Raw genomic sequence first — 14,789 nt, 5'->3', positions numbered from 1 at the left:
CAAAACCCCCTCTTCTCTATAGCAGAAGCAGATTGTTAAAAGGAGGAAATCTGCCAGGTGCTGAGGGGCTTTCATGGGTTTTTTTGCTTGATGAAGCAGAAGGAAAGGACCCAGCACTACAGCCGATAATCATGTGGAAGTGGGGGAGACTGTAGCCTCGAGGGCAAACTAGACTTTAAATCTGAGACCAGCTGAGGTCACCTCTTGTGCGTGGGCAGCCTCCATAGGTGAGGCCTTCTTGCAGTGAGGCCTCCTTCAAAGAGGTGGCGGACCTGCTAATACTCATTTTTGATAGAGAATTTGCCCAAAGAGATCAGCTGCTTAAAACTATTTTCCCCAGATAACAAGTGACCTTCCAAACACATGCTGCATTTATGCATCCCCACCCCTTGTGAAGCAGGGATGAAATCCTGACCCCGCTGACATCAATGGCAAAACTCCCATTGATTTCAGAGGTGTCAGGATATCACCCCAGAGGTTTGTGTCTGCCCGAGGCCATAGGGTTGCCCATTTTGGTTGGATGTTTTCCTGGAGGTTTCATCACATGACATAATCTTTAATTAAAGATTAATTTTTAATTCCTGGAGACTCCAGGAGGACAATCCTGGCCAAGAGGTGGCATTTCAGACTTGATGGTTCAGTGGTCTGGTATGGCAGATCAAATGTACCTCTCCTAGCAAAAGACTTGGGTAGTAAAGCCCAGAACTGCTGAACTTGCATAAGCACAAGTGTGATGGGTATCTACCCACACCAACCCTGAAAGGGTGAGGAAGCTAAGAAAGAGCCAGTTAGTGTGATCAGCCACACATGAGGGGATTAGGCTGTAGAAGCAACTCCTGAGCCAAAGCTGATGCTCAGCTGAGCAGGTGTGGGCTGGCAACAGCAATGGCTGCAGTGAGGAAGTCTGCCACCATCCTCATCTGCATTAGAAAAGACAAGAAGGCACCCAGGGAAAGAATAGAACCCCTGGGAGCGCAACCCTCGTGAAGGGCTTACCCAGGAGAGAGCAGGCTAGAGAAGAAAGTCTGTGGGAGGTAGGGTTGCCAATTTTGGTTGGATGTATTCCTGGAGGTTTCATCACATTACAATAGTTAATTAAAGATTAAGCTTTAATTCCTGGAGACTCCAGGACAATCCTGAAGGTGGCAATGCAGGTGGGAGGTGGCGTAGGCAGCAGCCCAGGGAGAGAGCAGCAAGGTTTGGGACTGAGCAGACCTTAGCTGGGTGTTGCAGAGTCCCTGGGCTGGAATGTGGAGTAGTGGGTGGCCCTGGGTTGCCCTACCCACCAATGATGGAGTGGCATAACCTGGACTAGTGGTTTTCAACTGGCTGGTATGCAGAGTTCTTCCAGAGTGTATTCAACTTATCTAGAATGGTGCTGCTCAACCTGGCGGTTTCAGTGCCCAGGGAGGTCATGTGATGGGTTTAGGGGGATTGCAAGTGCAGAGCTGGCATTAGGGGTGGCAAGCAGAGCAGTTGCCTGGGTCCCCACACCACAGGGGCCCATGCAAAACTAAGTTACATGCTTCAGCCCCCCAACTGCCTGGGGTCCAGGCATCAGACAAGGCTCACAAGTGAAAAAACACACTCACGTATCACAGTGACATGTAAGTACAATATTTATATTTCAATTGCTTTTATAATTATAGGGTTAAAAAAAGCGAAAGCAAGCAATTCTTCAGTAATAGTGTCCTCTGATACTTTTGTATGTTTATGTCTGATTTTTGTAAACAAGTAGTCTTTAAGTGAGGTGAAACTTGGGATACGTGAGCCAAATCAGCCTCCTAAAAAGGATATGGTAGTCTGGAAAAGTTGAGAACGACTGCCCTTAGCAACAGGTCCCGGGGTATAAAGTCTTACTGAAGGAGAAACCACATCGTTTGGCTGGAAGGCCGAGTTACAAAGCCCAAGCTGAAGCCCCTGAAGTGAGGGGTGGGTGGTGGTAAACAGGAGGACAATGGGTTGAGAGCCTGCAAGGGCAGCTGTTAAATCTAGAAGAGAGCTGGTCTCCAGAGCAGCTAGGAGGAAGTGGTGGGTGCCCTGTGACAAGTCTAAATAATGTGACAACCTTCCTGCTATTTTGGTTTTAAAAACCCAGGTCCCTATGGGCCCAGAGCCTTGGTTTGGCATTTAAAGTCATTGTTGCAAACGAAGTGCTAACCAGCCACTGGCCCAAAGTGAATTAGGCTGAAGGCTCTCCTCTGCCTACCTGACAAGCAATGGTAAGGTCCAGATCACTTTAGCAAATGCTTCTAATATGTAACAGGTGTGGATAAGTATGTTCAGGCTTTTGTCTCCCCTCCCTGCCCCTACCGCCCAAAATGAATTCCAGTGATCCCTATGTCAGCTGGAGAAAGCTGGCTTAGGAGGAAAATGGCTGCAGCAGCTGGGAAGTTGCCAACCTGGAAAGGCTAATGAAGGTCAGAAACATTTTTAAATACTTTAATTGCAATGTAAATACTGGATTGTTTGAGTAAATGTTGAAGTGCATGACAGGAGCAACACCGCAGCCATTTGTGCCTGTCTCTCTGGGTCAATTAGTTTTTGTACAACTCTGTTTTAACTAAATGAAAGAGGGGGATAAGAGGAGTTATGTCACCATCCCTGGGCCCAGTGTATGTTTTGGGGCCATGGTATCTGCTCTGCACAGTCTTACCTGCTGCAGGGATCCTGGAGGCAGCTATGACTGGGCGGAGGCCCTGGTAGTCTGGCTGTCATGGACTGTGGCCAGAACCACTGAGGCACAGGCTCAGAGCCTCCCACAATCATCAGGGGGAACTCACCAAGGAGGTCTCAGCATCTTTTTTTGGTGAGTCCCCTCTGGTAGGATTCTGTTAGCCAGGGGAGAAATGAACCCAACTTCCTACCTTTCAAACATTGCTGCTGCTATTTCTTCAGTAGGACTCTCCATATACTTCTGAAATATTCTCTTTGCATCTCTTACAGAGACCGGGTCCCACATTGCTAAACAGCACTTTAGCAGGAACAAAGCTGCCTCTCTTAGAACCTCAAAATAATCTAATTTGGGCCACTAACAGAGTCCAATCCCCCTTAAACACACAAGGGAAGAGTTATGCAAGTACCCACTTACAATTCAAGTTCAGATGTCATGTAAAAGGCATTTTATATCGGTGGGGTTACTCTAGTTCATGGGGATGTGGTCCAGACAGATAACTCAGTGTACTAGCCAGGCTTTGGAAGACAACAAAGGGTGATGCCATGTACAGGGCTCTCTAGTTTTCTTGCTATGCCTAGATTTACAGACAACTTAGTTGTGGTGGATCCTGGTCCCATTTCTTAAAAGCTCTCAACTGTTTGTATAGGCCCTGATTCAGCAAAGCACTTAAGTGTGTGCTTAAATGCTTTGCTGAATCTGTCTAAGCACAGTAATGAAAGTGAGAGAAGTAATATTGAGTGACAAACACTAAGGCAGTCTAATAAATCTTGCAGGGGTTTTTAAGCTCCTCGGTGACCAGTACATTACAATGGAGATTCCCACAGCAGCATTCTGTGTACTTTAAAAGCCTTCTCTGTAGGATTTTTTATGGGGTGGGATAGACAGCATTTTAGCTGCCAAGATGGTGTATCAGTATCTGGATTCAAATCTTAGTGTAAATAAAGGGGCATTATTACAAGTTATTAAAGCATTTGGCAAACAATACTGCATAACCTTTAACAGTAAATGTTGTATCAGGTAGCTAGTGGTACAGAGATCCGATATGAAGGGTATGCCTTCCCTCAGTAACTACTGCCCTGCTGTCAGCTATGACCTGCTTCTCACTGAACAAAATTGCTAGGGTATTTTATTTCTTCCAGTAGTGTTAGCTTTGTAGCTTAAGACAAGTAGCTACCCTAGTTTCAAAATAGTAGCTAGTGACAAGAGTTTCTCTTGGACAAATTCAAGGGAATTTCACAACAGGATCCTTTTTTCTGATAAACATTTTTCAAAATCCATTTTAACCTTCAATTTATTTCAGTAAAATTATCCCACAGTTATGGAGCTGATGTACATTTTAATTTCATCTGTCACTTTCTACTTTAAGAAGACTTTCAGTGGGCAGAGATTTGGTGCTCAAATATAGATTTTATATTTTGCATTTGTTCCCTTAAACAGCTTTTTGTTGTACAACAGACAAAATGGGATTGGCAGTGCTGGGGGAAAAAAAAGGAGAAAATGCATGATTACATTAGTGTATATTTTATTGACTCGGTATTATATGTAACTCTTGCATTGGCGATGTAAACATTGGATATTCAAAAGGAAAAGTAAGTTGACCTTCTGACATTGATTATGTGTTAGTGCACAGAAAAAGCAAGCCTAAAAGTCTATGTGGTAAAGCTATTAATGATGTTTATTTGGAACAACTGCTGTGTAACTTAGAGAATTGTGTGTAACCTAGTATTTATAGGAATTAATGCAAATAATGTCACTTATGACACCTCGAACACCACAGATGTAAAAATCAAACTATAATCACATATTGGAAAGTTCAGTAGGTTAGACAGTAGCATCTTTAAGAATCTTTCACATTTGGACAAACTGTCTTAGCATTACAATATCAAAATATATATATATTAAATACAGGCAATAGTTACTTCTACAAATACAGTACATAAGACCATGCCAAACTGCTATTCAGTTTATATAAAAATAACTCCATATACAATCACACAATATAGGGAAAAAGAATGTAAACTTGCAGTGCTACGATTAAGAAACTCGAGGTGTGAGCCTGCTCTCAACATTCCTATTGAATCAAAGTGTGCAAGATTAGCCCCTCTGTGAAAACCTCTAAGTTACAATGGATAAAGCCTGATCCCGTAAGTTGTGGAGTGCCCTCCTGAAACCAACAGGAGTTAAACACTCAGCACCTTGCAGGAGATGATTGGCAGCAAGCAGCATTGGGCTTTAAAATGAGAAGTTCCGAGGAGAATTTAGGATTAAGTATAATTTTAAAGCAGGACAGAACTAGACCTTCTTTTGAAGAATAATGTACACTAAGGTGTTAACTCACTAGAAGAGCCAGAAATATGTTCAGCACAGATAACTTAGTACAAACTAACAGCAAAGCCCCATTCTGAATGCATGCTAGTCTACATTGACTTCACTGGAGTGACTGTAGCTCTCTACCACTACAAAGTCAGGAATTAGGAATTTTTCCAGTCTCTTGCTCGAAGAGACTTGGACATAGCATGAGCTGTGAGTTGCTGGAGGACGAGCTGAAAGTGAGGCTAAAAAGATGATTTTTCCACCTCATATCTGATACATGTAGAAGCAGATGCTGCCACCCGTACTGAGAGATTAGGACTCTCTTCCACAAGAGTTCTGCTGATGCCAGTGGGAGCACTTGTGAAATAAGATACTACTCAGCATAAGAATGGGTACCAGAAATTGGCCCTTAGTAACGTGTACTCCCTCTGCTCCAGTCCTGCCCGCAAACACTCATACTCACGTGGAATGTTACCGATGCAAGTAATCCCCGCTCAATGCGAGGGTAGCATTGAAGTCAATGGGCTGACACACATGAGCAAAGTTAAGCATGTACATAGGTGTTTCAAGGATCAGGCCCCTAGGTTTTACACTAGTGCAGTGACTAGAGCTCTTTGTACACTAATCCCCTATATACTGATACAATTTTTAAAATCCTCCTCCCTGCCTAAAGATGAGCAAGACTAAAACTAGAGAGTGACGTATAAGGTGTGTGAGTGTTAAGGGATGTAGGGAAGGGAATGAAAGACTTCTACAGATAGTCACATTAACACAGTTTGTGTAGCAGCTTTAAATAGGGGACAGGGCTATTCCTGCGGCTCCAAACAGCACCTTGTCTCTCTTGTCAAAACTGTGTCAGTTCTCTCAAGTCATACTCTGTTAACTTAGTGGTGTAAGAATAAGTTAAATATTAAAATGCCCATATTGCAAATTCCAGTTCTATAAAATGCATTAGTTTTATCAGAAGGCTTTTCTTTTTCTGAGCAGAAATGGGTTGAGTTTGATGGGTCCTACAGTTTGTTTTTTCTTTAAATTACTTAGGGAAACGAGCAACAGCCAGTGTACAGAGAACAGAAAATACTAACAATTAACAGCATATCTGTCTACTTCTTGCCCTTCGTTAACCATCAAGGTGGTTTTAGAATGGTTTCCCTTTCCTCCATTCTCTCCATCTTCTAGATCTGTTGGGTTTGCCGAATGCTCTTCAGAGGTCTCATGTAAAGCAGCCTTAGGAGCTTCAGTTGCATTTCCTCTAACTGTAATGTGCTCCCATCCACCCTACATGAGGTTAATATAATTTAAAAGAAACATCACAATTTGATTCAGAGCTTTGTTTACAGGAAGGTTTTTACACTATTTATTCTTAATTCCCTGCCAGGGGGTTAGTTCCCCCCTAGGTCGGCTCAGAAAAAGGACTCCTTATAAAATCCCGACCTCCTAGTATGTGCAACTCCCAGAGGGAGCTGGGTGGATGCCTGCCTGGGCCACATACTGCTGGGGCTCAAATCTCCATGACTCTTATCTCCTGGATAGAGCATCTAAAATGTATGACACATGCTCAAGGAAAGGAGCAGGCCCGGACAAGGATTAGTATTCTGCAAGGATTAGTATTCTGCATAATGGAGATTGGGTGAAATCCTGTCCGCACTGAAGTCGGAATTTTGCAATCGACTTCAAAGAGGCTAGGATTTCACTGAGACTGTTTAAATATCTGCACTTCAAACACTGCAGCAGAGAGTAGTGCAGCACCATGACAACGGAGGATAATCGTGCACAGACCACGGAGAAGCTTTACTTTTTAAAATGCTGCCACGTCAATTGCTATATTATATTTAATTTGGCTAATCAGTTAACTACATATTTTAACACTGTCACTGAAGTCTTCATTAAAGAGTTTAATTTTGTGTCCAAAGCTCTCAAACTAAAAACCAACACTAGTTTAAAGATTCGTATAATGTAAATGATGCACTGTTCTATACAATAATTGCATAACACTTATTAATTTTTTAAAAAAGACACATATATCTGAAGAAACTATGGAGACATTTCCATGTCAAGTGATAGTCAAGACAAGGAATGCTCCCATTTCAGAGTACAGGGCGGAAGACCAGTTTCCTGCCTTCCACAAGGAGATGAGCATCTATCCAAAATTTTGAAGGAGCCTGCTGAGACAGGGAGTGTATCTTCCTGTATAGACAGTGCCCAACCACCTATAACTGTGTAGATACCAACTTTAGAGCAATTCAGTGCCCCTAGCACTCACCCCAATGCCGTAGTCCCATGAGAGTCCTTTCGGTTCCAATGGTTGGACTCCTGTTCGATGACAGACTGTCCCACAACTTAGGCTGTGGCTTCCCTGCACTTTGTCAGCTATCACCCAAACCTTAAAGAGAGAGAGAATAAAATGTGTTTCACACACTGCTCTCTTCCCCTAAATGAAAACCATGACAGTACCCGGCTCAATCACACGAACAGCTCCAATGACTGGATGCAGTGACCTTGCTTGGAGCAAAACATCTCTAATTTGGGCAAAGAGAAACCCAACATCCCTACACAAATGAGACCCAGGCACACAGATTAGCAGTGAAAACATTCCCACTGAGATTTAACAAGGAAGGTTTACAATACATGCTGTTTGCATAGTCTCAGTGGGACAGCAGGAGTCTGTGTTACCATTTCACAGAGTTAATTTTCAGGTTGTAAGGATGCCAGCATGTGAATCACTCTTATGAGAGAAACAGGAGTAGAAACCAGTGTTTACTGATGATTTCACTATGTCATTCATAACTAGTTTAATGCAAAGTTAAATACATACCTGATCCAGGGGTCCCACAGAAACTTTACGAATATTATTTGAAACATGGTCCCAACTAGATCCTTGAGGGTAGCTTGGTGTGATTCCCTGACGGAACCAGAGATTACCTATAAATAGATCAATTAAATCCTATGAAGGGAAAGGATGGTCTTTTAGACAGAATTCAGGAGTTCTGCTTGTGTAGGATGAGCTCACTGCATTAAAGCCATGAACTCTGCACTGTTGAGTTAAACCTCATAAGAGATCAGCAATTAATGCTTCCTTATCTTCTATGGAATCCTGTTATACTTTTCACTAGTGTGTGGAACTTAATATTCTCTATTTACCCTATTTTGACCTTCCTGAATAATGGTGCACTCCCTAATTTGTAAAGCTCCTTGGGGAAAGGACCATGCATTATAGGTTTACAAAGATCCATGCACACCATTGGTACAGAAGTAATGCAACATGGAAAGGGAGTTCTCTCAGACAGGACACTGCAGAGTTAAAGGCTTGTTTCTTCTGTGGAAGGAGCCTTTAATTTTAACTAATGATGATGCACCAGTTTGTTTGTTAGGGATGATGTGCATGGTTCACTTCAAGGCATTCTTCCTGCAGATCTGCATGCTTTTGGGTTTCTGGCAAAGCTCCTCAGATGCAGTAAGAGATGTGATTTTTCTTCTTTGTGACAATCCAACAAATATTAAAAAAAAAAAAAAAGTCATAGATGCTGTGTCCATGTTATCTATGGCACTAGCCATGTTGTATGTTACCAAATACAATCCTATGAGTCAGACAGTGATTACCTCACCCAGTCCATCACTGTGCCAAGGCAAGGCTATTCCCTCTAAACACTCAGAGGAACCGATCCTGAGGTGATGTAAGCCAGCATAGCTCCACTAACTTCAATGGAGCAATGCCAATTTACACTGGCAGAGGAGGTGGCCCTGAATCTTGTTTTAAAGCAGTCAGATCTCTGGTTCATTTCTGAGTTCTTGTCATTTAAAACTCACCATTTTTATCTACCGCCAACACAGATGTCCGTCCTACTGAGACTTGTTTTAACTTTTGTTTTGGAGGTGAAGGAATATGGTACCAACAATCTCCTAAAAGTTGGAAATAAATGAACGAGGCATTGAGAAAACAGCAGTAAGAAGAGTATTGTAATAGGCCAAAGAAAGCTTTGTGTTCAGACACCATGGGGGTAGCAGCATTAGAAATACCTACCTACCCCAAGGCATGGTGACTCACAGCACAGGGAACCAAGAAGCTTTCCAGCCCTTCTGTCTATACAAAATGACCAGCTGACATGAAAAATGCCGGTCTCAAAGTCAAGCACACCCAAAGCATTAATCCTCTCCATTTGAATTATATACAGTGAGAATACCTACCTCTTATATAGCACTTTTCAGTGGCAGATTTCAAAGGAGGTCAGTATCATTATCCTCATTGTATAGATGGGGAAAGTGAGGCACAGAATAGTTAAAGAGAGGGAACCTACTTCATGTAAAGCAATATTTATTATCTTCCCTATCCTTCTCAAGGGAGTTTGGCCTGGAAATTTAAGGAAGAATGCTGCTGACCCATGTGAAACGGCATTTCTTTGTGGGCAAGGCTGGTAAAACTTCTCTTGGGCTTCCAAGAAGTTACCCAGATACATTGCTAACAAAAAGAAACTCATCTCAAGGTTTTGTAAACATGAACTAACTTTTAAAAGCGTCCTAAGCATATTAATATAAGTGAGGAGGAAGCTGTTTACTTTGCATCAGCCTCACACTCTTTGCAGTGGCGAGATTGAAACGTCGCCTCCTGTGCTCGTTCAGCTCACTACATCCTTGCTGTGAGAAGACCTGCTCTGTTCCACAGCACTCACCTGCAGGTTTTTTTGGAGACACTGAACCCCGGTAGAAGGTAGAGCCATCTCTTGCAACAGCCCAGACTTGGTGGAATGCCCCAATTGAGACCGACATGAAGGGTTGATCTGTTCCCACGTGAAGCCATGATGTTCCCTAGTGAATGACAAAGAATGGCTTGGGAAATTCGCACCTGTTGCAGAACTGAATGACACAGCGTGCCAGCTGGCTGATCAGCACCTGATGGGGAAAAATCCTACAGAATGCAACTGGTTCTGAACCCTATATAGCTTAACAGACAATGGCCCTTTCCCTGGTTTGTTTAGATTACGCTAAAGCAGGGATGTAATCTTCCGTTCAATTCTATGGGACTTTTCTATAAGCGCCCCATGCCTTTAGGTGTACCTAACAGTACAATTCTTGAAATAGAACTGGTAATAAAATCAGGAAACATTAGTGAACAATTTTTGAAGATTTTTTTTAATACTGGTTTTTCCAAAGTTTCGAGATGTCTACATTTACATTTTTTTTAAAAAAAGGAAAAATTTCTACAAGCTCTAGATATGACTTGTGTAAAAACTGTGCACACTTGGCCCCAATCCTGTAAAGCACTTACACATGCTTAACATTAAACATGCAAGCATCCTTCTGAAGTCAAAGGGAGTGTCACAGGGTGGACTGGGCCCTTTAAGGGTATGTCTATATTGCAGCAGCTGGGGTACATACATGGCAGCCTCCATTCCCAGCTCAGGTATGAAGAGCTTAGGAGAATAAAAGCACACCAGAACCTTAGATTATGTACCCCATATGGCTCTCCACACACCTAAGCAGCGCTTCCCACATCTACACTACTATTTTTAGTGTTGGGTCGGGTCCTGTGCCCTCCCCGCTGCCAGACCCTTTCCCCATGGCTTGCCCCCTGCCAGAGCCTCCCTCTGCTGTCTGTAGCTACATGCTGCAGTGGGGACACAGCCTGCTTTTCACTGTTGTCTATAGCTACACCTATCCTACATGCTGCCCCCAATGGGGTGCAGCCCAGATATAGCCTAAGAGGGTGCTGCTCCAGCCCACCTGTGCCTCATTAAGAGCCTCACAATCAGGCCTAATAGAGGGCAGCTGGCCTTGCTATAGAGCTAGAGGGGAGGCCTGGTTCAGGGACTCAAGTGATGCTTTAATAGACACCTGAGCCTTATTAAGGGGCAGAGGTCAGTCTGGTGACTGGTCAGGCTGGCTGCTCTGTGCCAGAGAAGGCACTGAACCAGAGCGGCTGCAGGACAACATTACTCCAGGGGAAATCAGGCTAGAGGCTGAGTTTTTTTTATACCAGAGCAGGGGAAAGACTCAAAGGTTGCTCGAAAGGGGCTGGAAACACAGCCCAGGGGTAGGCTGAAGAAAAGGTGGTTCTACCTTTTTGTTTGTTGGGACTTCTGAGTTGTTTCTTTGTTACCCTCCCAGAAGGGTTAAGTTTGTTTGTGAGGTGGCTAGAGGGCTAATCCACATCTCCAGCACGAGCCTGTCTGCAGAGTTTATTAAGGAGCCCTGAAGAAGAGGGAAACTGAGGTACCCCTGGCCAGGAGGGGGCACATGGGTGGCAGCTGCTATTACAGGGATGCATAAGTACTGTAGCGGATGGAGGTTACTGTTTTGTAATCTCTATTATAGCCTGTAGGTAAATGTGAACCTACTATTAAGCATACTAGGCACAACAGATTTGCATGGCTCCTTATTAAAAAAAAAAACAAAAAAACACACAGCCCAATACAAAGCCCACTGAAGTTAATGGAAAGGCTCCCGTTGACTTCAGTGGGCTCTATATGGGGGGCCACAGCTTGGCCACGTTCCTGCCCTAAGCAGCTTAATATCTAAGTCAGATGGACATGCTATCAATAATTTGAAGAGAAGGAGCAGACCCCTCCGCAACTCAAGGGGAGGTAAAGTAAAGGGGTGTTAGAGAGACACATGGGGTAGGTTAATGGGGGTTTTACACGAGACAAAACCCAGTGAAGTGATTTGAGGGAGCACAGCAAGAACATGTGCACACACGCTACACACATGCACTTTAAATTACACTTGTATGAGAGAGGCAGTAAGGAGAAAGTCTTACAGCTGGATTTTGCTGCGTTACTCCGAGTCTGCACAGCACGTCTCCCTTGTCGCTAATGGCCCAGAGTGCTATCAATTCTTCCTTGTCTGCCGCCATACTAGGGATTATGGCGATGTCCCACAGGGTGATGGGAGGCACTTCCAGCCAGGGTCCGTTGGTGATTATTTTACATTTTCTAAAGAGAAAAACCCCACAACCCTTTAGGAGCATGCACTTCCTGTGAGTGAGTCTGTGCTCATGCTGACAGAATAACTCAAACATAAGGGCAGGGGAAATCCCCAAATCCTTTCATTAAATGGGTACTATGGAAACCAGAGATATACAACTAATATTTTCAGTTTGAGAGGGGGTTGACACCAACCCGGTTTGTGTTTCCAGGTTGAGTTCTGAAGCACTGACAGGATAAGGTTTATCAGGGTTTCTTTTTCAAGTGTAACTAAATAAAGAAAAAAATAGGCCCTCTTAGAAGTCTGTGCTGTACTCCACTTTGCTTCCTACTTGTCTAAACTTAGCCTAGAACTTCGGGATAAAGAAGAGCACTTCGTGTTTGTGGGGGAATCCATTGCTGAGAACAGAACTCTGTAGCTGGTCCATTCTCTCCTCTGTACTGGCAATGGGAGTGACATCTGAACTTGATTCAAAAGGGGACTGTCTGAAGGTAACACAAAGCATCCCGAGAGAGGGAGGCATGTTTGTTGGCTAAGAGCTGGCAGCCATCCATTAAAGCAGTACAGAAAAAGGTTCTCTCTTAATGGGCCATTACGGAAAGCTTCATTGCTCTAGTTTCCCAGGAGAAATAAGTAGCACTGCAAATTAGGGAGGATGCATTAGACTCCACAGACAGAATGTCTACCTGCAGCCAGCCCGGGAACACAGTGAATTTCTCTCTCCTCCAACCCACAAATGCAGGATCTTGCCCTAAGCAATCCCCTATTTGTTTTCAATTGTAATTTGTGCAACTGAAAGAGGAATGTTTGGGCTCAAAGCTTAGAACAACTGACGCAAGTTGAGAAATTTGGCATCAGTACTTAGTTCAATTTGTTACAGGACATACAGCAGAACCGTTTGTGGCCCCAGGGCCTCGCTGAGCGGGAGGAAGAGATGCTCGAGGCCTAAAACGTTGTCTCTGCAGCCACAAAACAAGCACTAAACATCAAAGTCTTTAATTTGTAGGCTCATAGCGCCTCATTAGTACAGGTGTTTGATAGCTTAGCACAAGAAAGTGCATGAGGAAAACTAGAGTGATTCAGAATTGCCCCAGGTTCCCTTGGGAAAGAGCAGGGTGCAGGGGTGCTTCCTGCTCAAGGCAGGATACAGAGACGGTTTGGTTTTTTCTGGTTCCATCCAATTACAGTAAAGCCTTGCTGGAAGGTCAGCAGTTGCCTAGTAAGTAGGTGGTGCTGGTCACATTTATATTAGGACTCCATTTGTACGAGGGTTAAAGCCCTATTGTTATGCATATTGGAGCACCTAGGAGCCCCAGTCAGAGCATGGTGCTAGGTGCTGTACAAACAAAACAGAACAAAAAGACAATCATTGCCCTAAGGGCCTGCAATCTAAGCATAAGAGGCATGTGTTATACATGGTTACAAACAACCTACTGGCTTGGCGGACTCTTTAACAACATCTCCTGATCATTTATAATTTATAAAGGAAGCTATAAAAGGGTGGTCTGCCCCTTTAAGGGTTAGAGACCTGGGCCCTGCTAACCCTGGTTACTAAGACACATCTGAACGGGGTTTACCTGAGTCCCCTGTAATGAGCAGTAAGTGAAGGAGGCTCAGGGAACTGGAGTACAGAGGCTGCTGGGTGAAAGTAGACTCCAGCAGAGACACCTGGGACTTGGGGAAGTGACACTATGGTAGGGAAGGCCTGAGTGTGTCCTAATAAGGGGATAAATGGCTTACAAAAGCTTTATTTTGAATTTTTAGTTTATTTAATAAACCAGAACCTGAAAAGGACTATGAATGGACACAAGGGTTTGAGTTTTTGCAGAAGCCCCTTGACGGAGGATACTGAGGCCAGCTGCCTATAGAACTGCAGTCCACGAGGGGATACTTGGGGCGATCTGTCCTGGGACAGGAACCGCAATATGAACTGCGATGAGAGGGCTTTTACCTAAAGATCTCACACAGTCACAATGGGAACGTTGGGACACTTGTGTGCAAAGGCTGGGGGAAAAAATGCAATTTAAGTGGTTGCTAAAGCCATGGGCTCCCCTGCTGGAGATGGGTTCTTCAGCGCCGGTTTCAGTGCTGCTGCCCTTTGTTAATGGAGAGATATTTAAGGGACTAAACAGCTTGCTCTTAAGAAAGGAGCATGTCTGAATTCTAAACTTTATATGCAAAACTTAATCCCTTACCTGGCCCAGCGTCTTCGCCGTACAAAATCCTTCATCGTCTTGTGGCCGTGGTAGGATCTGCCAAAGATACGTGGTTTTATGCAAGTTTGAGAGGACTTGGAAATACCTCACATTTCAGCAACAGCCTGTCAGTGCTGACTCTGCTTCAGCCCAGCGTTATTTTCCGTGCAACTGTTCTGTAAAAAGCTCTCCCTCACACCACATAGTGTTGTGAGGATACCAGGCATTGGCTTGCAACTGAAAACAACTATGTACCCTGGAGATTCCCCTGCCTGCTTTACAATACTGGCAAGCCCTTATTTTGTTGTGTGGGACTTATATTTCACCCCTCCTCCCCAAACACCATGGCCAGTAATACTTCAAATCGATAAAGTATTCAAACACTGATTGTCAGCAGCTCTCCCCCTCATTTTGCAAAGGGGGGAATCAAGGCACAGATGCCACCATTAAAGCAAAGCTGAAGTGCAAATCAACTAGGTTTAATAATTGCGTGGTTGTAGCCAATCAGGTGTTGGCCTGGCCCTGCCAGGCTAAGTTTATTAGGTACAAGAAGGTAACTCCTTACGCTGGGAAGTCTGCCGCATACTGCCAGCCTTCCCGATCAGTTCCACTGGAAATGTTAAAATCAATATACCAGTCAGACACCTAGAATCAGAAGGATAACGTGAACAGGAGCACAACAGAAA

General features: G+C 43.9%; 1 protein-coding gene across 3 annotated transcripts in view; it reads right to left on the bottom strand.

Annotated features, from left to right (window-relative positions):
• Window positions 1-4,182: 4,182 nt before the first annotated feature.
• TECPR1 (tectonin beta-propeller repeat containing 1) overlaps window positions 4,183-14,789 on the bottom strand; it is a 31,114-nt gene continuing 20,507 nt past the window's right edge. The window contains exons 17-24 of one of the 3 annotated variants that reach the window (XM_075069224.1): window positions 14,669-14,748; window positions 14,104-14,160; window positions 11,742-11,916; window positions 9,658-9,793; window positions 8,798-8,890; window positions 7,806-7,912; window positions 7,254-7,373; window positions 4,183-6,268 (exon numbers count right to left, since the gene is read on the bottom strand). In XM_075069224.1, the coding sequence (XP_074925325.1) occupies window positions 6,071-6,268; window positions 7,254-7,373; window positions 7,806-7,912; window positions 8,798-8,890; window positions 9,658-9,793; window positions 11,742-11,916; window positions 14,104-14,160; window positions 14,669-14,748 (966 nt within the window). In that variant the 3' untranslated portion in view covers window positions 4,183-6,070. Of the gene's footprint in view, window positions 6,269-7,253; window positions 7,374-7,805; window positions 7,913-8,797; window positions 8,891-9,653; window positions 9,794-11,741; window positions 11,917-14,103; window positions 14,161-14,668; window positions 14,749-14,789 lie in introns of those variants that run through there. The other 2 variants (XM_075069226.1, XM_075069225.1) reach the window with 2 other exon arrangements.

This window comes from Chelonoidis abingdonii, chromosome 9, assembly GCF_003597395.2.
Source record: "Chelonoidis abingdonii isolate Lonesome George chromosome 9, CheloAbing_2.0, whole genome shotgun sequence".
Lineage (NCBI taxonomy): Eukaryota > Metazoa > Chordata > Testudines > Testudinidae > Chelonoidis > Chelonoidis abingdonii.
Note: the sequence above shows the minus strand (reverse complement) of the source record. Positions and strands in the feature narration are given on the sequence as shown.